This window comes from Nannospalax galili, unplaced genomic scaffold, assembly GCF_000622305.1.
Source record: "Nannospalax galili isolate Female #2095 unplaced genomic scaffold, S.galili_v1.0 scaffold423, whole genome shotgun sequence".
In the NCBI taxonomy this organism is placed as follows: domain Eukaryota; kingdom Metazoa; phylum Chordata; class Mammalia; order Rodentia; family Spalacidae; genus Nannospalax; species Nannospalax galili.
Genome location: NW_008350949.1, coordinates 826,374 through 847,272, shown reverse-complemented (window position 1 = coordinate 847,272; position 20,899 = coordinate 826,374). Strand labels below are relative to the sequence as shown.

Sequence of the window (20,899 nt, the reverse complement as noted above, 5' to 3'; positions counted from 1 at the left end):
AGCATCTAAGTGATTGTCCACCTGGATGAAAGTCATCTCTTCCACCTGTGGTCTCCAAGGCCCTTTGTAAGCTGTAAGCTGTTGTTTACAAGTCATGTCTGTCACACCACTCACATTTATCAGACTTCATTACAGTGAATATCAACAAGTTGTTTCTGTTCTCAGTGCACTTTTTGTCATGTTAATTCCAATAAATGGAGAGAAGGGAGTTTTTCATAAAGTCAGCAACAGTCATAATTACTTATTACTCATCCAGTTGTAGTCACGTCGCTGAAAATAACCTTCACATGAGTACAGTGAATAGGGTGATGATGGTGATTATGGAAATGTGAGCTTGCTAAGCCTAATAAAGATGATGATGATAATGCGAGCTTTCAGCTTAAACATCATGACTGTCTAGAGACAAGAACAAACTGTGTTGGTGTTACGTGTTATCGGATGACACAGCTTGCTGCTGTCGGGTCTCACCTACCGAGTCGAAAACCCAGGCCAGCTGTGAATGCACCTCGCTATCCCAAGGGTACCACGTGATGGCTCTCATTTCCCTTTTCATTTTGTTCACATAGGTGGGCAAATCTAAAGCAAAGAAGCCTGCCGTCTTCATGGACTGTGGTTTCCATGCAAGAGAGTGGATTTCGCCTGCATTTTGTCAGTGGTTTGTGAGAGAGGTAGGTATATGTAGAATGACTTTTGGTAGAAGACATGCAAAGTGTTGATTTCCATTAATTCTTTTGTAACCTAACTAAAAAGACAAAGTAACACACACACAAACATCTACAATTCCAAGTTCCTGTTTGGGGAAATTCATTTCGACATTGTCAACAGACTTTGTAAGACAAGACTTTTTAAGTTAGATTTTTTTTTTTTTTTTAATTTCACTCAATTGTACTTTCTCACCTACCTTTGGTGGACAAGCTGACAGCTTGTACAGTGACTGGTCTTTTAAAAGTTGATAGTTATGGATAAATCAACAACTTGATTATTATCTCCTGATAAGCTTTAAATGTTAAAGTTTTAAATATCTGTATACCCATCTTGACATAAATATATGATTTCAAAAATAAATGAAAGAGAAAGAAAGAACTGCTTCTTGGGGGAGACTTATAATCAATAATGTGTACACAGGACAAACAAAATACTGAGTCACTTTGTGAACACCACAGTAATAATGCTCTTAGCAAATCCACTAAGGGATGCCAAAATTAGTAGGTAAAACTTTAAGGAGAAATATTTTCAGAGTCACAAAGTATTTTCCTTATAAAATACATTCATTAAAAAGGGGAAAATTACAGTAGAAAAAATATTTTCACCAAGTGCTTAAGATTAATATCACCAGCAACAAAAAACATATTGATATCGTGAGCCACCTCTGTTACGAAATGGAAAGACAGGGCACCTTTGCAATAGCCGTCCCCAAAGTGCATAACCTCTCTAATGATAAAAACTAATGATGAAAGAGCCAGACAAATTTAAACTGAGGGCCATTCGGCAAAATAACCAGAATAGTATTTGACAGGTAAAAGTAGCTGAAGGACGAACAGGGTTGATCAGGAGGAAACACCGAGACACAGATAAAATTCTCAGCAGGATAGAGTTTTGTTTCGGACAGGACAAGTTCCCTTCAGGGAAGGGACAATGTCAGCCCACAGATTGGAGCTGGGGCTTTTATAGGGGGACTTCAGGGGGTTTGTAAAACCTGCTCCCTTCTGTCTGCCAGCCAGGATCTGGGTCTGGAAGTGTCAGGGAAAAACTGCTGTACTAAAAGGCTCCTGAAGTCTCTGGTTAAAAGGTGGAATCTGTTTATCTTGTCTTCCGGAGTTCAAAGGAAAGGCAAGCTGCCTTTTAGAAGAGTCTGCTTCCCTTGACTTCAAAGACCAGGTGCTTATCAGCTCAGTTCCCTTTTCTCAGGGGCTTGTGAGGTCCTTGAGGCCCTCTTGGAGACAGGGAAGGCTGCTGTGGTTTCGAACCCTAATAGCATTTTTCAATAACGTAATCAGAAAAGATGAGAAAAGACTGAAAAATTATCCTGCAGCAGAGGAGACTAAAGGGTGTAAGAACCGGCTATTCCGGTACCAGCATACAATCCCAGACTTTGGGAGGTAGAGACAGGAGGATCAAGAATCCAAGGCCAGCTTTGACTGCATAGCAAGTTTGAGGCCATCCTGGGCTGTCTGAGAGCCTATCTCAAAAACAAGAGAAAAGAAGACGTAGCAAACAAAGTGAACATGAGATCCTAAATTAAGAAAAGGGATTAATGGAAAAACTAGTGAAAAGGAAATAAAAATCTCAAATTTAGTTTATGATAGTGTTTCCATGTTAATTTCTTTACTTTGATAATTATACTGAATACAAAAAACAAACCATAACATTAGAGAAAGCTAGACAAAGAGCACGTGAGAACTTCCTGTGCTGTTTGCAGCTCTTTCTCTAAGTCTAAAATCTTATATTGAAGTGCTTTTAAAATATAAGAATATTATCATACAAAACTTAATTGTTTAGGCTGGGTATGGTGGCACATGCCGTTAGTCCCACTACTCAAGAGGCAGAGGCAGGCAGATCGCTGTGAGATTGAGGCTAGTCTGGTCTTCATAGGGAGTTCCAGGCCAGCTGGGGCTACAGAGAGACCTTGTCTCAAAAACAAAAAAAAAAAAAAAAAAAAAAAAAAAAAAAAAAAACCAACTAATTTCTTTTTGAGAACTTCTGTATTGATTTACTATGGTTTATTCAGGTAAGCCTAGGAAACGGTTGAATTTGAATCTAAGATGGTGATTCAGTAGAAAACCTGTAAGTAAGAGAGCCTAGTAATTGGGCATGATACCTTCAATAAGGGATACTGCTTCCATTACCAAGTCAACATGCATCCAATCCGTGTAAATCCTTGCAGCGTCATGCATTTCATTTTTCCATGAAATCCTGCTTTGCTCTTCACATACAGGCTGTTCGCACCTATGGAACTGAGAGCCAAATGACGGAGCTTCTTAATGAATTAGACTTTTATGTCCTGCCTGTGTTGAATATTGATGGCTATGTCTACACCTGGACCAAGGTATATGAACCAAGAGGGACTGATGAAATTAGAATCAGTCACTGTCTGTGACGTTTGTACTAACTACCTATTCCACTTTCAGAGCCGAATGTGGAGAAAGACCCGCTCTACTCGTGCTGGAAATTCCTGTGTTGGTGTGGATCCCAACAGAAATTTTAATGCTGGTTGGTGTGGTAAGTATCCAGCTGACTATTTGTCACACAAGTTAAAAAACATAAGGGGCGGGGCTAGAGAGATGGCCCAGTGGTTAAAAGCACTGGCTGCCCTTGCTAAGGACCAGGGTTCAGTTCTGAGCAGACGGCCTGTAACTCCAGAGGCAGAGGATCCAACACCTTCTTCTGGCCTCTGCAGGAACCTACGCACACATACACAGGCAAACATATATATATATATAAAATCTTTAGAAAAAATAAGAGGAAAAATAGCACAAGAAAACAACAGGTCAATATTCAAAACAAACTGTAAAGTTTTATGTTTTGGAATTCTAACCTTTTGAAAAGACAGAAAACAGTTTCTTAATCTGTTTGATAAAAATGCATTGAGCACTCTTATGTTCCCAGCTAGGTTAAACGCTGGGGCATACAACTGAACACACCAGACATAATCTAAGTACTTATGAGATGTACGACCTACAGAATCTAACGAACATTTAAACACGGCCATCAGTGGCTGGAGAGGTGGATGACTCAGCAGTTAAGAATGCACCCACATAGTGGCTAACTATCTGTAACTCCAGTTCCAGGGGATCTGATACCCTCTTCTGGTCTCAGTAGATTTCACATGACATGGATGCACTTGCATACATGCAGGCAAAATATTCATGCACATAAAATAAAAATGAATAGATAAAAACTTTAAACACGATCATTAAATATTTAAATAAAAATGTAATGCAATTTCTTGATGTAGCAGAAAGACAGTGGTGATCTAATATGCAATTTCTTGCCCTGGAGTGATAGCTCAGCAGTTAAGAATACTGGCTGTTCTTGCAGAAGACCCAGGTTTGAATCCCAGCATGCATATGGTGGCTAACAACCATCCATAACGCTAGTTCCAGGAGATCTGATGCCTTCTTCTGTCCTCCATGGGCACTACGTAACATGGGTGCACTCACACACATGCAGGCAAAACACTGACACACATAAAAATAAATAAATTTTAATGTACAAATTATCATAGCAGTTGAAAAATGTATCTTAATCTCTTAAATACACATGTATATACACATACGGATGTTGGCATATGCACATATATGAAATCATGGAGAACTGTTGGAAGGACTCCTGAGAAAATTTATATTTAACTTCCAAATTTAAAATTTTGAAACACCAAGCATCTCTTACAAGAACATCAATAAGTACTTCCTGGCTGTTAATAGCAACATATATTTTTGCAGAAGCGGGAGCCTCTCGAAGCCCTTGCTCCGACACTTACTGTGGACCAGCCGCAGAGTCTGAAAAAGAGACCAAGGCTCTGGCTGATTTCATCCGTAACAACCTCTCTTCCATCAAGGCGTATCTGACAATCCACTCCTACTCCCAGCTAATACTCTATCCTTATTCCTATGATTATAAACTACCTAAGAACCATGAAGAGTTGGTAAGTAGATAAAATGATCGCTAGAACAGTTCACTGTTGAAACTGTGTTTCATTCTAATTCTGAAAAAAATGTAAGAATAATTTCTGCAAGTTCTCTTATTGACTTTTGGTAGTGGATATCTCTATCTATCTATCTATCTATCTATCTATATCTATATATATATATATATTTACAAGTGGATATATATATATTTACAAGGACTTGAGCTGGCTGGATAAATTGGATAAAAGAAATGGGATTGTGATACAGGGACTGATTCCCCATGTGGTTTATTAATTAATATTCAAAATTACAATAGTCCCAGAGCCTTTGGCTTTACCACAATATTGTATTGATTGCATCAGTTGCTTTTTCTGTTGCTGTGATAAAATACTCTGACAGAAAGCAAGTTAAGGAAGAAAGGGTTTATTTTGGCTTTCAGTTCCAGAGGGGATACAGTCCATCATGGCAGGAAAGGCATGGTGGCAGAGAGTGTGAGGTCCCTGTCAGTCAGGAAATGGAGGAGCCAGATTTCACCCACACATAGGAAGCAGAGAGAGAGAATGAGAAGGGGGACCCAGCTCTTAGAACCCCAGAACCCGCCCCAGTCACCTGCTTCCTCCAGCAAGGTTTTACTGCCTAAAGGTCAAACAGCACCACCGGCTGGAGACCAAGTGTTCGCACACATAAGCTTATGAGGGACGTTTCATATTCCAAGCATGACACTGTTTCAAAGAATTATTTAGATGTATTGGGGATAATCCACAAAGTTCCTTGATTGCAAACATTATTTTTGTCAGAGTCAATTTTGCCAAGTTGATTTGAGCTAGATTTGACATAAACAGAACATGGCAGACAGCATTAGGAAGTTAGAGCATTTAATAGATACCAGCTTTATCTCTTTTAGGGACCAAATAAAACATATACTACTGCAAATATGTCATGAGAAAGAAAAACAGAAAAATAATTCAGTCTCTTAGAAAACTGATAGCTAGTAGTTGGCCAAATCCTTTAAAAACTGTTTTTTCCAAAGCTTCCCATTTATCCTATCTGTAGTCAAAAAACAAACGGAAGAATCGTTAGGCAAAGCCACTAGCAATGTGTTTTTTCAGGGCACCCTGTCTCTGCATGTTCCCACTGGGAGCTCAGTTTCACTATGGGAAAGGCAGGTCTGGTCAGCTCCAGTTTCTATTCTACACTTTTGGGCCACAAGAGAGGAGGAAGCTGGGGCTTAATCCATACAAGGCGCCCCAGAATATGCCTTCAGCAGAACAGGAAATGATACAGGAAGAATGGGACTGTCTTACACATGGAGCGCAACCTGCCGTTAGCCATCCTGTGTTATTTAAGAAGAGCACAGAAGTGCTCGTGAGTTTCCACGGGTTGCACAAACCATCCAGCCCCCCAGTATAAGTTTCTTTAACATACTGCTACATTATCTTCAAATGAAATTTTAAGGCTCAGAAAAAATGCTTGCATTTTCAGAATCCTGAAGGATAATGAAATATTAAGCTTGGCGATTAATTTATTGTCAAAGGAAATAAAAACCGTGAGACATAGTGGAAAATCCTCCCAAACCTAGCCACATAGCTGCATTTATCACTGATGGAAAAGTTCCCAGTCTTTGGTTCCCTCACTTCAAGATGTCTTCATGACCTGATTAATATCAATAATAAAATAATAATACTGCTACTTCAAAATGAAACACAGAAGCCAGAGGGGTACCACGTGAGAACCTTGTCCCGCTCCACAGACTGAGCCAGCAGAAACTAGACAACTGCAAGGATGCCAATCTAGAGCACGAGGCTTGCATGATTTTTTTGCATTAGAAACTGAAAAATAATTTTAGAAATTCTCTAGTTCTGTTTCTCATTTTCCAACCTATACTGAAGGCTTGAATAAACTGACACTAACAGTGGGGTAGCCATGAGCCTAGAGGTAGTGACTACTGAAAAATTTTCTAGACAGTTCCAATTTCCAAAGACCCACACATTTATATGTCTGCATTCTACAGTGGTACCCCATGTGACTGTTTGAAGGACTTTTATCAGAAATCCGCTATGTAATTACCTCTGCCCCTGGATACAACTGAGGATTTACTCTGGTTGGTTCATATAATTGACTACTTAGAGCCCAATCTTTTCAATTCTGGCCCATTCTTTTGATGAGTATATATTCATTAACCAGGAGAAAAATGACTATAACCAGAAAAAAACAACAATGCTCTGAAAAACAAATGTGAACAAAGATAAAAATCCACTTCTGAAGTCTAGCACATTCCAATCTAGTGGTTTGTCACTCACTACCTCTTAACTAAATTTATAGTTAGTTATGAGTTATAGAAACAGAAGCCCACCACCTCATCCAAGCATGTGGACATAGCACAAGACCATGATTAGAGATAAATATCAAAGTCACAGGGAAGAAATACTGTGGTTGGGATATAGAAATACTGTGAATAATTGTAGTGCCACGCACATTCCCATCAGAGGTGTCACTGTGCCCCTGTCTAAAAACTAGTAAAGCAAGGCCATGGCTCCTCTGTCAAGCAGGCTACTGGCCACCGAGGTAAATAGAGTTTGAGACACAAGATATCTGCTTTAGGTGTTTTCTCAGAATTTCTCATTTCACATTTAAAAACCAAAAAGCTTTTGATGAAACAATAGAATGTCAGTTGGGCGTGGTGGCGCACGCCTTTAATCCCAGCACTCCCGGAGGCAGAGGCAGGAGGATCTCTGTGAGTTCAAGGCCAGCCTGGTCTACATAGTGAGTTCCAGGTCAGCTGGGGCTACAGGGAAACCCTGTCTCAAAAAGACCAAAAAAAAGAAAAGAAAAGAAAAAAGAAACAATAGAATGTCTTTTAATAAAGAAGATCATTGCAGATGTACCATTATAAACTTCAGGGCACCTACTAACCTGATAAATTTTTCCTAAGGGGGGTCTGGGTTATTAGAAATTTCACTGAGCATATACTAAGTTCACACATGTTATGGCTCTTACCAGCTGAATACTTAGGATCTTCTTGAAACTATGAAGTTCAGATACAAGAAACTAAAAAGACAGTTTGGGGAATTTTACTTTTGCATAGTTGCAGGAATTCCAGAGAGGGAGAGCAAAGTGTGCTACAGCTGTTCCGTGGAGAAGGTGGTCTGATTGGCTCTGAGCCTGGAGGTGTAGCCGTGATGTAAGTGGCTGGGGAAGGAACGGGGCATTTGAAGCAGAGGAAAGAGCCAACAGAAGTAAGACATGAACTGGAAGAATGTTCTTGATGGGAAAGAGGAATGGTGTGGTTCACTCAAGTTGACCAGCCTGTGGAAGAACCTGAGTGTCAGAATGAAACCTGTGTCACAGTGAGCAGCAGACCTACCGACAGGAGACAGCAGCCATGCCCATTACAGGACTCCCCATTTAATTGGGATTTCAGGAAAATAACTAATTTTTACTGTAAGTACCTCAACTACTTCATGAAAGACTCCCAACTAAAGCCATATTTACAGCTTCTCTGAAATTTACATTTAACTGGGAATCCTATGTTTCTGCCAAATCTAACAACCATCCGGTAAAGTGACATTTTTGGAAGATTGACCTAGGGCAGATACTGAGGCCTGTAATGTGATCAGCAGAGAAACACCTTTAAAACCTATTATTTCATTTTCATTTTTCCCTGAAGAAAGTTCTCATTTCCCAGGATTTTATCTTGAATCTCACTTTCAACTAATCTTGCTACTCACTCCCCAACCCCAGAGAAGATTCTGGCAATGTTTGCACGGCATTTTGATCAACATACTGTACAAGTTTTACTGACATCTCATGGTAGAGACCAAAAGATGCTGACAAAGATCCTCTAACGTAGAGCACTGCCCCTCCCCTACACACACACAAAGACAGACCCAGCCAAGATGTCAGAGGAGCTGAGGTTGAGAAACTCTGCTTTAAACAAAGATAAGAACAGAGTCACATTCCTGGCCAAGAGCTCTTGGCTTTCACAGACTCTAATGTCCTCCTCAAAAATAGTATGCGGTGTTCTGCAAACCTCAGCTGCCAAAGATTGCCACATCCCCATTACACAGTGTTTATTTTTAAAACGTGTTTGGGAGAAACGCCACTTCTACCAAAGACAAACAAAAATTGTCTGGACTAAAAATCCAACTGACTCATGCTTCACATTCCCCTTCAGTCTTAAAGAGCTGAAAAAAGATGTATGCAAAGCAGCCAAAGGGAAACAAGGGTTATATCAGTAAAAGGTTCCTGTATTCACTCCCATCTTGCTCCTGGGCTCTGCAGAAGATGCAGGTCCAGCTCTGCTAAACCATTTGTTCCTCTAACCCGTCCTTCACCGCAATCTCAGGGACTCTTTTTCTCTCAGAACCACACAGCTTTTTCCAGTTGCAAATGTTTTGTCCTCAGTGCCGGCTTTAAGTTTAAGGTCTTTTTGCACCCAAATGATAAAGCTAGCTTTTCTTAATGGTCCTTTGGTTAAGTTACATATTATCACAGCACAGAAGGAAGGAGACTGTAGTTGAAGATCATTTCGAGGCTCCCATTATCACATGTGTCTGCCCACAGGGATGGGTAATCTTTGGTATTTAAGCTAAAAACAATGTTCTGAAAAACTTTGTTTCCTCAATGCATATTTTTTATTGAATTTCGGTGCATTTCATACAATACATCTAATCATATTTAAACCTCCCTCTCCCATCCACACTTCCCATAGCCCCCCACCAGGTTTCATGCACTCTGTCGTATGTTAAGGCCTAGTGGGTCAAGCCAAGTTCATCCACTGTGATCTAGTCAGCCTACCTAGAGTCACTCCCTTAAAGAAGATCAGTCCTCCCTCACCCAGCAGTGATTGTTTGCCAATCGTTCCTCGGCTAAGGTTGGTCCATTTCCACAGCTGGGAACTTGCTTTTTCCCACACTGTAATGATAAGCCTCTGGCAGGCGAGGAAGGGCAGCCCACTGTCCCAGTGATGACTGTGTGCAGGAGAATGTGTGGAATGAAGGTGATGTGTCTATCATAAAGTAGGGGCCTTTATATCCAATGTTACCTGGGGACACAGGTCAGTGGAGAGGAACCCTCTGCTTATTCATCTCACTAGGCCCCTGGAGCCTAGAGCCCAGGGAATATTTACTGCTGTGGCCTTTGTCTCTTGGCCTTTGACCTAGATGTGACTGTCTTTTACTCTGTGACCAAGGCCTCTCTTGAAGGAAAGAGAAAACAAAAGTGAGCATGCACAGGATGGACTAGGAAATTCATATCTACGGATCAATAAAGGCTAGCCATGTTTGACCTTGACTGACAGCAAAACTTTATCTAGGCTGATTTACATCTAACTTCCTTCTGCTTTTTAGAATTGGTAGGACCAGTTCCAATAACATTATAGCATTAAATGGCTACAAGGACAAGTAAAAAAGAACATAGGATTTAAAGAAGGTCCTAGTTCAAGTCAGCCCCTTATGGAGCCATGTGCCCTTTGGCAAGTCCACTTATTCTCGCTGAATTCTGCTTCCTTTATCTGTAAAATGGGAATAAAAATATCTAGCTCTGATGAAGAACTCTGTAAAGTGTGGGTTTATGTAAATGTTAGTTATGATCTTGAAAGAATGCAAGACTTGCTCCTCAAGTGGCAGATTCCAAACACGGTGTCATTAACTAGAGTTTCAAGATTTGGGCTCTGCTTGCACTGTCCCTTCTTGGATCTTCTGGCTTCCTGATTCCTTTGGACAGAGACATGCAGGGGGAGGCAGTTACCTGACACTGTGGCAAATGCTAGACTCCATTTCCATCAACAGTTCCTGGCCGGGGCCAGAGTTTCTGCTTATTTGGAACATCCCACTGAGTATGCTGCTCCATGTGGCATTCCATTCTGCTAGAAAATTCTGTGTGATGAAATGTGGACAGATAATGTTGAGAAGATAAATGAGTAATATTTGTGAAATTATTTGAACCCTTCAAAAGAAAAGACCTACACTGATTGCAGGAATTTTTGTAAAGATAATTGGAATTTAAAATATATTTCAGTTGATGAATATCTGCTCTCACAGTTTTTTTCTGTCTCTTGGCTTCAGCAGGGATCAGAGAAAGGGTCTATAGACTTCCTCCTTTGTAATTAATTTCAGTGTCTAATTGTAACAGGCCATCAGTCATCACTACACGGTATCACTTCCCACCCTACTGCCTGCCACAGTCATCCCTGGTCTTTCTCTACTCAGGAGGGTTGCAGTCCAACTTTGGCAAAGCTCAGCACTATAAACCCCATATAATTATGGCCATTTATAGAAACCCTGACTCCCAGCACAGGACTCACTCTACCAACCTATGCTGAACAACCCACTGAAGATAGCAAACAGATATCCAAGCCGAACCTGAACACGACAGTCTTGAGTTCAAGGTCAACCTGAGCTGCCTCAGAACAAAGAGCAGAAGCAAAGGAAGATGCCAAGAGTCCTGTCCTGTGTGGAGCTCGTCTTCAGCTATAATAGATGCCCAAACAACTGATCCCAACTCTAATAGAGCTGAGCCACCACAAAGAAGCTTTCAGACCATGGCTCTGAAAGAACGTTAGGGGAAAAGTCACCAAGAAGATAATGTGAAAAGTAAATCTGACAGATGAATAGAAAGTATCTGTTTAAGCAAGGAGGGAAAGAGCTTTGAGTGAAGGAAGAAGAGCCCCCAAAGTCACAGGGTAAAGAGAGGGAGAGGAGAGCGTGTAGTGGAGTGAGTCAACAAGTATGTGAGACGGTAACACGAGCGACATAGCTCGACAAGGAAGACTGCGGCTAGTTCACAAGGGTTCTATTTGCAGAAAAAGAAGGTGGCTGTCGATAGATGACAGAGCTGTTGAAGATGTATGGTGAGGTGACCTTCAAAAGAGGGAGATAAACATCCAGATGAGAGGGCAGCTGAGGACCAGGAAAGCAGAGGCCAAGGCACAAACTCAACGTTCCTTTAATGTTCACGGTGATGGCAATGAAATAGCAGCTTTAAGGCCAGCGTCCGTCTCAGACAGAACCGACTCCAAAGGAAATTTGCATGAGCTGCACAATCACTTGTGTGCTTAGCTGCTAATGCTCCTGCCCTGATTCACATCATCCTATAATGACTCAGTGTTGACTTTCTGCCCACCACATTGTCGAGTCATTTTTGTTTTGTTTGGCTTTTTGTGTATGTTTGGTTTTTGTACAGAGATGTCAACAAGCCCCACACATGGCCACAAAGATCTTCCTGCCTTTGCTTTTCTCTCACAAGCTCCCAAAATTAAATAGATAGAAGCTCAAGGTGAATATCTGTGGAGAATGTGGGGAGAGACGTCCTTCCACAAAAATTCCTTGTAAAGCTTAATATGGCTGTTACTGAAAACATTGAAATGCACATTGGAGGTATAAAATACTAACCCAAATGTGGCATAAATGTATTCGGGTCTTTGCAATGAGTGGACAGGGTATGTGTGTTTGTTCGGCATTGTATGTTTTGTTTATTTACTTATGTATTGCTGGTTCTTTTGCAGGATACCCTGGCAAAAGGTGCAGCAAAGGAACTTGCCACACTGTATGGTACCAAGTATACATATGGCCCAGGAGCAACAACGATCTGTAAGTCTTGGCTTCAGAACTGTGCAAAAGAACATGATGTCTAAAAAGACAACAAACGGTTCTCAACCTTCCTTTTCGCACCATTTAAAACATACGGCATTGCCTCATGATTATTTTTAATGAAATATATAATATTTTTTCTACTCAAAAAATATAGAAAGATCATTTTCAAACCACAGTAGCATTTGCTTTCTATAAGCATCTCTTGAGCACCTGCTCTGTGCCAGACCCTCAGTAGATGCTAAAATCTTAACAAATAAAGATTCAGAGGAGGGGAGTGAGAAAGAAAAAGCGGGAGGTGTAGACCAGAGCAGTCCTCAAAGAAGCCACCAAAGGGAAGCAGGGGAAATAATGCGGACGCCAAGTGGTATGGTATTCAGGATCGGAAGTAAGACCATCCCCAGACTACGTGCCCTGTGGAGCCAGGGACCACCATTTCCCAGGAGGATGGCTCAGATGTTTAGCTGAAGCATCTTTACAGAACCAAAACAGAATAGGAAGTAATTTCCTGGCAAAGAGGCTGCAGGCAGGAAGGCTTCTCGAGGAATAAGCCACCCCTCACAAATGCCCGGTCCCTCCAAGTGTGCCAACAAGCAGAAAAAAACACACAGGAGAGGAAGGCACGTGGACTTTTATTCAGCCGTAGAGAAAAATGAAATTATACAGTCTGAAGAAAAATGGATGGACTGGGAAAATATTACACTGAGTGGTGTAACCAAGGCAGAAAAAAGACAAACACTGCACGGTCTCTGTCATAGGCAGAGCTCAGCTTCGTGGGTATATTCATATGGGAGCCAGTGTGCACAGATGCCAGGTATCTAGAAGAGGGTCCGTGAGAGTAGGGTTGGGGGAGGCCTGAGGAGAAACGGATAGAGTCTGATAAAGCACAGGATATGTAGAAGTGAGAAGAGGGACTCTAGGGGGGGGTTTGAGTTGGATGAGGGGTGGCGGGGTGGGAGGCAGGAAGACTAGGGGACAAAGGAGTAGCAAGGAAAGCCAAGTATGTATAAAAATGCAAGAGAAGTAAACAATAAAAGAAGCAAGCAGAAAAGAGTTAGGGGCATGTGAGATCCCAGAGAGATGGACACGGTGGGAATTCAAACTGCTCTTCAAGCACAGCCTCCGCAGGACCCGTTTTCTATTTCTATGTTCCTCTGCCTCCAAAGGATTTCTTTCTGTTCAAGTTCTGAATGGAATACAAAAGGCGCACAAGGCGAAAATTCCAGTTCTGTCATCAAGGGGCCCCCACTGCAGCTGAGGAGGCTCCAGCCCTGTGGCTGCATTTTTTTCAAGCCGAATACAAAATACTGTTTTCTGTCGTCTTACTTGTAAGAAGTCTTCTTAAAAGTAGTTCCAGCAGAAATAAGTCACTTGCTCATATATTTCAGACTAGTTAAATTGGGTTTCTTTTGCCATTGCACGGTAAGCCTCTGTCCTGTATCTCTGAAGTTGAGTAACAGGGCTTGCAGTTCAGGGGGGCGGGGGGGCACGCAATTCTTGATTAAACAAATAGATGAACAACAAATGAACAAATGTATATTCTATGTGTTAGTGACAACAGAATTGTTATTAAATGAATTAACTGAATGAATAATTATGCCCAGCCATGTGTTAGACACCAGAGATAAAGAATCAAGGCCTAGAGGTGGGCAGCAGGAAGGTTCTGTGGTAAAGCACTTGCCTAATACGTTCAAGGCCCTGGACTTGGATCTTTAGCACTGGAGAGGGTGCTGTGTCTTATCCTTCTCCACGGTGTCTGCAGTTGAAGTGCTGTCCCCTTACCACTCCATTTTCCTCCTTTTCCTGGGAGATATGAATTCTTTCCTGAGATGTTCTTAGTGTGCCTTACCATAGCATAAAACCCACTGAAAATTTCACACTGCTGGGAATCATACTAAGATCATTCCCACAAAATACATCTAGGGGTAAAACTAGATGAATTTTTCTAAATGGTCCTCAAAGAATTTTTCAGTTGACTAGAGTTTGCCTACTTATAATGTTTCACACAGTGAAACATTTATAATCATTAAAGGGCACTGGTGATTTCATTTAACCTCCTTCTTAAAGATTGTTTTCCCCTGATTTTTGCTCATTTCAGATCCTGCTGCCGGAGGCTCTGATGACTGGGCTTATGACCAAGGAGTCAAATACTCCTTCACCTTTGAACTCCGGGATACAGGTTATTATGGCTTTCTGCTTCCTGAGTCCCAGATCAAGGCCACCTGTGAGGAGACGATGCTTGCAGTCAAGTACATTGTCAGTTACATCAGAGAGCACCTGTACTAGAGAAGGGTGTGGGACCCTCACCTCAAATGCTCGCTCTTCATTTCTTGTCTGTCCTGTCTTTTTATTTTTTGTTTGGCTGGAGGCATTGCAGACCCTAATCTTTCTTTTAAGCTTCTGGGTGAATTAAAGTACTTGGATCTTTAAAAACTGATCCTAATAAAAGTAAATCATTGTAACTGGAAGATCGTCTGTTTTGAGGTCTGTGCTGGGGGGCCGTGAACACAAGCTGTGTGCAGGTGAGGCTGTGCTCAGCCATGGAGAAGCTCCATACAGATGGAAGGTGGCATGTTAGTCTGGGTTTTTGTCTTAGCTTATTCAAGGGACATAATGAGATATCTTCAGCATGCCAAGAACTTTACTAAACAACTGAAGACAGAGCAGTGAGAGAGATGATTGCATGTCTACCCTTGCTGGATACAGGCCATTAAAGACAGACATTACAAAATTAATTAATTATTAGTGGGGGGTTTTGTGCTTGTGGACCTGGCTTTGCATAGTCGCCCACCCCCCATCCTCCACTCCCCCCACCCCACCCCTGGGGACACCAAGGCCTGATCTACCCCTCTGTTCTGGTCACTGGGAGCAAAGGAGCTCTGGGCCGACCGACAATTCTCGAGAGGACTAGTTATTTATAATAAGCAAGTTTTAGACTTCACAAAAAGAACATGAGACGCTTCTCCCTCCTTCAACCTCTTCAATTGGTGGGCCCAGAGCCACCTCTGAACTCTTCTCCAAGCTCCCAGCTTTTTGTAACAACAGTTAATGGCTATGCCAAGTCTTTCTTTCATGGAAGGGGTGGGGGATTAGAAAATAGCAAGACATTTTCTATTTTCACTTATGGAATGTATGCGGCTCTAGAGCCCAGTGCTATATATTCCTCTGCCTTTGTAAACTGCTCATGAATTGATCGAAGATTTTTCTAGAAAGAAGAGAGGAAAAAAACATGAAAAATTAGCCATTTAATTTGGGGACCAGTGGAATTTTGGCGAGCTGTCTCACTAGAAGAGGTAGTCACTGTCCTCTACCTTGCCTGAATCATACACTACACACCTTTGTCTGCAGCTAATGAAGACAAATTTCTCTACAACTCTACGGGGTATTTTGTTTCAATTTAAAAAACCCAACTGGTTCTTAGCTGGTAAGGGCACTTGCTGCCAAGCTTGACAACCTGAGTCCAGTTCCCTGAACCCACATGGTGGGAGAATCTGCTCCACAGAGCTGTGCTCTGACCGTCACATTCAGCACTGAGCACTTCACATTCAGCACTGAGCACTTCACATTCAGCACCTCACGTTGAGCACACGCTAAACAAAGAGATAAATAATAATGAATGAATAGAGGGCTTCTAATTTCTTTTTAAAAAGAACCCAACATCTTAGTTTAATCTACAGCATCATGGGAAAAAATAAATCCACCATCTACAGCTAAAAGCAACATTTTTTTTTCTCTCAAACCCTTGGATAAGATATCTAAAGGTATTCTAGCAGTTTGTTGAATGGAATTTGAAGAATTATTTGAAAGATTCTACTAGCTCATAAGAAAACTTTCATTTCTGTTTTCTATGATTTTTTTATGGCAATAATCTTTGAAAGCAGAAAAGCATAGTTAAAACCCTGAGGTGCTATCTTACACTGTCCTTAGACAACCCCTGCTACAAAAATCTTAGGAGCGTGTGGCTCCAGCAGGATAGAAAACCGTGGTTGTGTGAAGTATTCAGCTTGTGCTTTAAAGAGACAAGTTGAGCCTGTGAAATACTGAAGGTTTCCAGAGTCCGTCCAAAAATGATATGATGTTTCAAAACTGTTCATTTGTATAGACGAACTCCATTTCTGAAACAATAGACATTGCAAATCCAAAGATGTGGTTTTATTTGTCATCAACACTAAGAGAATCACTCTCCTCTAAACATATCTAGATCCCCAGAAAAATCAAGTGCCTTTCCTATAGGACCTAAAGAAAAAACACACTCAAGGGACAACTTGTGAGAGTTGGTTCTTTCCTTCCAACGTGCAAGTTCCAGAGATGGAACTCAGATCATCAGGTGTGGCGGCAGTGTTCTCTAATTCTATAACAGAAAAGGCAGAAAGAAAATATATTAGAAAGACAGAATTAAGGGAGATTATTGTTTGTCTTTTTCAATTTCCCTATAATTTGAATTTTCTTCAATGGTCAATTTTAAGTTTTAGAATCTGAGGATTAAATTCCTACAAATGTTTAAACAACAGAATGTGCTTCTTGAAGTAGCAGCTATTGGCATAAATACGGGAGAGGTTTCATCCACCGTTTTAATCTATTGCATGATATGTATTGATAATGATCAGTCATGCAGCCTAGCACTGGCCATTATAAGTCTCTATTTATAGAAACGGGCAGTAGCCTAGAAGGTGCGCTCATATTTTTTTAAATTTTTTATTAGCAGTGCTTTCTTTAAAAAGTAACATGATTATATTGAAGAACTTTGTAAAAGTGGGAGAATTGGGAAACGGGGTGAAAGCCAAACTCACATTACAGCAACAGTGACAAATTTCACATTATCATGAAGCTTGGTAGTATAGTTTTTCAGTAAATAATATTCAGTCAATTCTAGTAGACATATAGAATTGTGAGTTTGCATTCTAAACCATGGCACTTACCCAGATTCATTTGGGCTTCCAAGTATAAGTTTAAAATGCCTCTGTTGTTGTACATATAACAAAGACATTTCAAGAATATAATTTTCATAATTATATAACAAAGCTTGCCATGGCAGCACACCACATCAAGAACAGAGACCAGGGAGGTGGCTGTGCAGGTAAGGGCACTTGCCACCCAGCCTGATGACCTGAGTTCAATCCCCGGGCTCCACATGGTGGCAGGAGAGAACAGACTTTGAAAGGTGTCCTCTGACCTCCACACACATGCCATACTGTGCACAAGTCCCACTCCAAACCACATATACATACATACACATACAAATAAAATTAATTAATTAAATATAATAAAAATCAAAATTTAAAACATTAGAATGTATTCCTTCTGCTGTTAAATTCAAGCGTACTGGTAGGTTAGTGTTTTGGAAGAACAGAACCGAGTTCCAGTCATAGTACTGTGAATATACTCACCCCATCACATGTGCAGGCTACTTTCTAAAGCAATCTGCTTTCCATTCTTTTTCTGTGAAACGAAGGTAACTGGGAGACATGGGTATTTAAGTGTTCTTGCTTTCTCCCCAACTGTAAAAACACGAGGAGGAAGGGCAGTTCATCCCTTGGAGCCCCAGAGGAAATCAGCTGCCCCTGATAAAAGCTGAGATATAAAACCAGTAGAGGGTGTCCAGTCAGGCAAAGAAGAATCATGAAGTTTATTCTGCCAGTGGGTTTTATCGCTGCTGCCCTTGCAATGGCTCCTGTCCGCTTTGACAGGTAAGTCCCACTTCCTGTGATCCAGATTCTGGGTGAGAAGAAAATTGAGGAATGTGCCTTTACGAGTCGCTGATTTTTGATCATTTGCTTGTCTGTGTTTGTTGTCTTTTCCCTACTTGAAGGGAGAAGGTGTTCCGTGTGAAGCCCCAGGATGGAAAACAAGCGAGCGTCCTGAAGGGCCTGACCAAGGCCCATGAGGTAAAGTCCCTAGAGGGACGTTATGTCTTTCCTTCCTCGCCTCTGAAAGATGCTTCTTTTTATTTTATTTTTAATGCCCACAGGGCTGCCAAAGGCTGACAAAGAGAAAATGACAGGAATTATTTGGCTGCTTCAGGCCTTGGCCAACACTATACTTGTTTGTTTTTCTTTCCACAGAACACCATTTACTTTTCCTTCCCAAAGCTTTGCCAACAACTTCTTCTAAGTGAAACTGTAATACAAGGCAGCAAGGGGGCGTTCTCAGGAGCTTTCTCAGGGCCATCCCCCTGCTGGCACTCTTCACGGTCCACATACTCACTCTTATCTCCTCTGGTGGCATGACCTCTGTTCAAGTAAGAACTAGTAACACCAAAGTGTTGGTCAACATTAAGATATCACCTTTCAGAAGAGCAGGTGCACTGAAAAAGGAGACTCTTAAATGTAGCTCAGTCCTTTAAAATGCAACAGGCCAAGACACAAATAAGCAACCAATTAAACATTTTCTATCGTTTATTCCACTGCTCCTGTACACAGCGCACATTGTCCCAGCCACCTTCTTCACATCATTTCATAACTGCCAACAGATTTGCCATGTGATAGACCTTCCTAATTTAACTCCCTTAAAAAGATTTTATTCATTTTTATTTTCTGTATGCGTGTTCCCTGCATGTACATAAGTGTACCCATGTGTGCAATGCCCACAGAGGCCAGAAGGCATCAGATCCCCTGGAAGTGGACGTAAGAATGGTTGTTAGCCTCTATATGGGTGCCGGGAACTGAACGCAGTTCCTCTGCAAGAGCAGCCAGTGCTCTTAACTACAGAGACATCTCTCCAGCCTCACTAACTTAATTCCTTTAAAACAGGAACTAAAATTAAACGATAGCAAACCAAATAACCAAGATTACATCAGATTTAAAGTCAGAACCAAACCTGGGTTTCATTCTAGTCACACATACTCTTGCCTTCAGTCAAATCAATCACTTCTGCCTATCCTAATCCTAAATATTCTTCACATCCACCCTGTCCTCTCCTCTGCACTGCCAGGGTCAAGTCTATTCTGTCTCTTACTGGGGAAGTTCTTACGTTCCCTTCTCTAAAACACCAACATTCAAGGTTTTGGTTCTACCTCCAGAAAGCCAAGGGTCCACTGCAATCTTAACACTTGACAATTGACACCATGCTCCTCAGAGCCAGATCATGAGGTTCAAATCTGGGACATGCCCACAGTCTAGGTATGATGGGTAGAAGCTGAGCCTTTTCTTGACATCTCCCAGATTGGAAATTCCAACTTCAGTCAGTTTCAAAATGGACTGTGATTTTGAAGAAATCCAAGAACTGAAATCTGAAGCTATTTTAACCTGAATGTTATCTTTGTGGGCTCATTCACCAAATTTCTGAAATTCTCAGTTCTGGGAACATAAAGAAAGGAAATCAGCCTTACTAAATTCCAGGATGTCTCAGACCTTATATTCATTTCACAACTCCCACAACACTCCCAGGGAGTCTTATTAATCCTGTTTTTCATTGAAGCAGACTGAAAAAAAAATCAGTTTTGGTAACTTGATGAAGGACATATTACTAAAGAAATAAAACAAAATGAGAATGCTGGTAGACTACACCTTCTTGTTAGACATGGACCTTCCCTGCAATTCCAGAATTCAATTAAAGCCAGATACCATGACTAAACCAATTATGAAATAACGCCACTTAATTCCACATGACAAAAGCAAGAGGATATTAGCTTAAAAAAAAAACCTGTCTATTCTATTTGCATTAATAAATGCAGTCACTTAAAATAGTGATTAGTGGGGCTGGAGAGATGGCTCAGCAGTTAAGAACACTGGTTGTTCTTGCAGAAGACCCGGCTTGGAATCCCAGCACCCACATGGCAGCTAACAACTGTCCGTAACTCCAATTCCAGGAGATCTGATGGCCTCTTCTGTCCTCCGCAGTCATTGCACGACACGGGTGCACTTACCTACCTGCAGGCAATATACTCATACACATAAAATAAAAATAATAAACAAAGTATGTTTTAAAAATAGTGATTAGTAAAAATGATTTTTTCTACTCCTTAATATTCAACAATTCTTAAATATATTTGCAAAAATCTCATTAGTTTATTCATTACAATGAATCCCAGTTCTCTTCATGATGCATAACACACAGTTATTGAGTATGGGGAAGAGGTATGCATACCTGCGGCGGAGATGCAGGTACCTACATGTACACAGAGGTGAGGAGATCATCAACTGTCTTGCTCTGTCACTTTCTGTCTTACTCATTTGAGCCAGAGTCTCTCACTGAACCTGATGGACAGCAAACCCCAGCCATCCTTATGTTTTTGTCTCCTACAGCTTTGGGATTACAAGAATGCATGGCCACACTCAGGGTTTTAAACAAATGCATGTTTAGAAAGCACATGAAGCATGACTAATAATGAACTTGCCTCTGCAGCTTGACTTGTGGTACCCAGATGCTATCCATGATGTGGCTGCTAACATAACAGTGGATTTCCGAGTTAGTGAAAAGGACTCTCAGGCCATCCAGTCTACCTTGGACCAAAATAAAATGCAGTATAAGTAAGTCCTTTGGAATTTCCGTACATGTGCATAGCCAAAGTTTTGGTAACCTTAAAATTTTGAGGAAAGTATTACAATGGAATTTTTTTGAGAATTTCATACATAAGTACACTGTACTTACTTTGTTCTTACCCTCCTCTGCCCATTCCAATTCCTCCTGTGTCCCTCTCTTCTCCCTCTGGAATTCATGACCTCTTCCTTTGTAATTATGCCA

The 20,899-nt window shown here is 41.1% G+C and overlaps 2 protein-coding genes across 2 annotated transcripts in view; both read left to right on the top strand.

The window, feature by feature from the left end:
- Window positions 1–14,503, top strand: part of Cpb1 (carboxypeptidase B1) — a 29,445-nt gene extending 14,942 nt beyond the window's left edge. Inside the window, exons 6-11 of the mRNA XM_008848048.1 lie at window positions 567–668; window positions 2,936–3,046; window positions 3,129–3,219; window positions 4,443–4,645; window positions 12,133–12,217; window positions 14,316–14,503. Coding sequence (XP_008846270.1) covers window positions 567–668; window positions 2,936–3,046; window positions 3,129–3,219; window positions 4,443–4,645; window positions 12,133–12,217; window positions 14,316–14,503 — 780 coding nt within the window. The remainder of the gene's footprint in view (window positions 1–566; window positions 669–2,935; window positions 3,047–3,128; window positions 3,220–4,442; window positions 4,646–12,132; window positions 12,218–14,315) is intronic.
- A 3,333-nt stretch (window positions 14,504–17,836) lies between these two features.
- The window catches only part of Cpa3 (carboxypeptidase A3), a 28,317-nt gene continuing 25,254 nt past the window's right edge, over window positions 17,837–20,899 (top strand). The window contains exons 1-3 of the mRNA XM_008848046.2: window positions 17,837–17,904; window positions 18,027–18,102; window positions 20,561–20,685. Coding sequence (XP_008846268.1) covers window positions 17,837–17,904; window positions 18,027–18,102; window positions 20,561–20,685 — 269 coding nt within the window. The remainder of the gene's footprint in view (window positions 17,905–18,026; window positions 18,103–20,560; window positions 20,686–20,899) is intronic.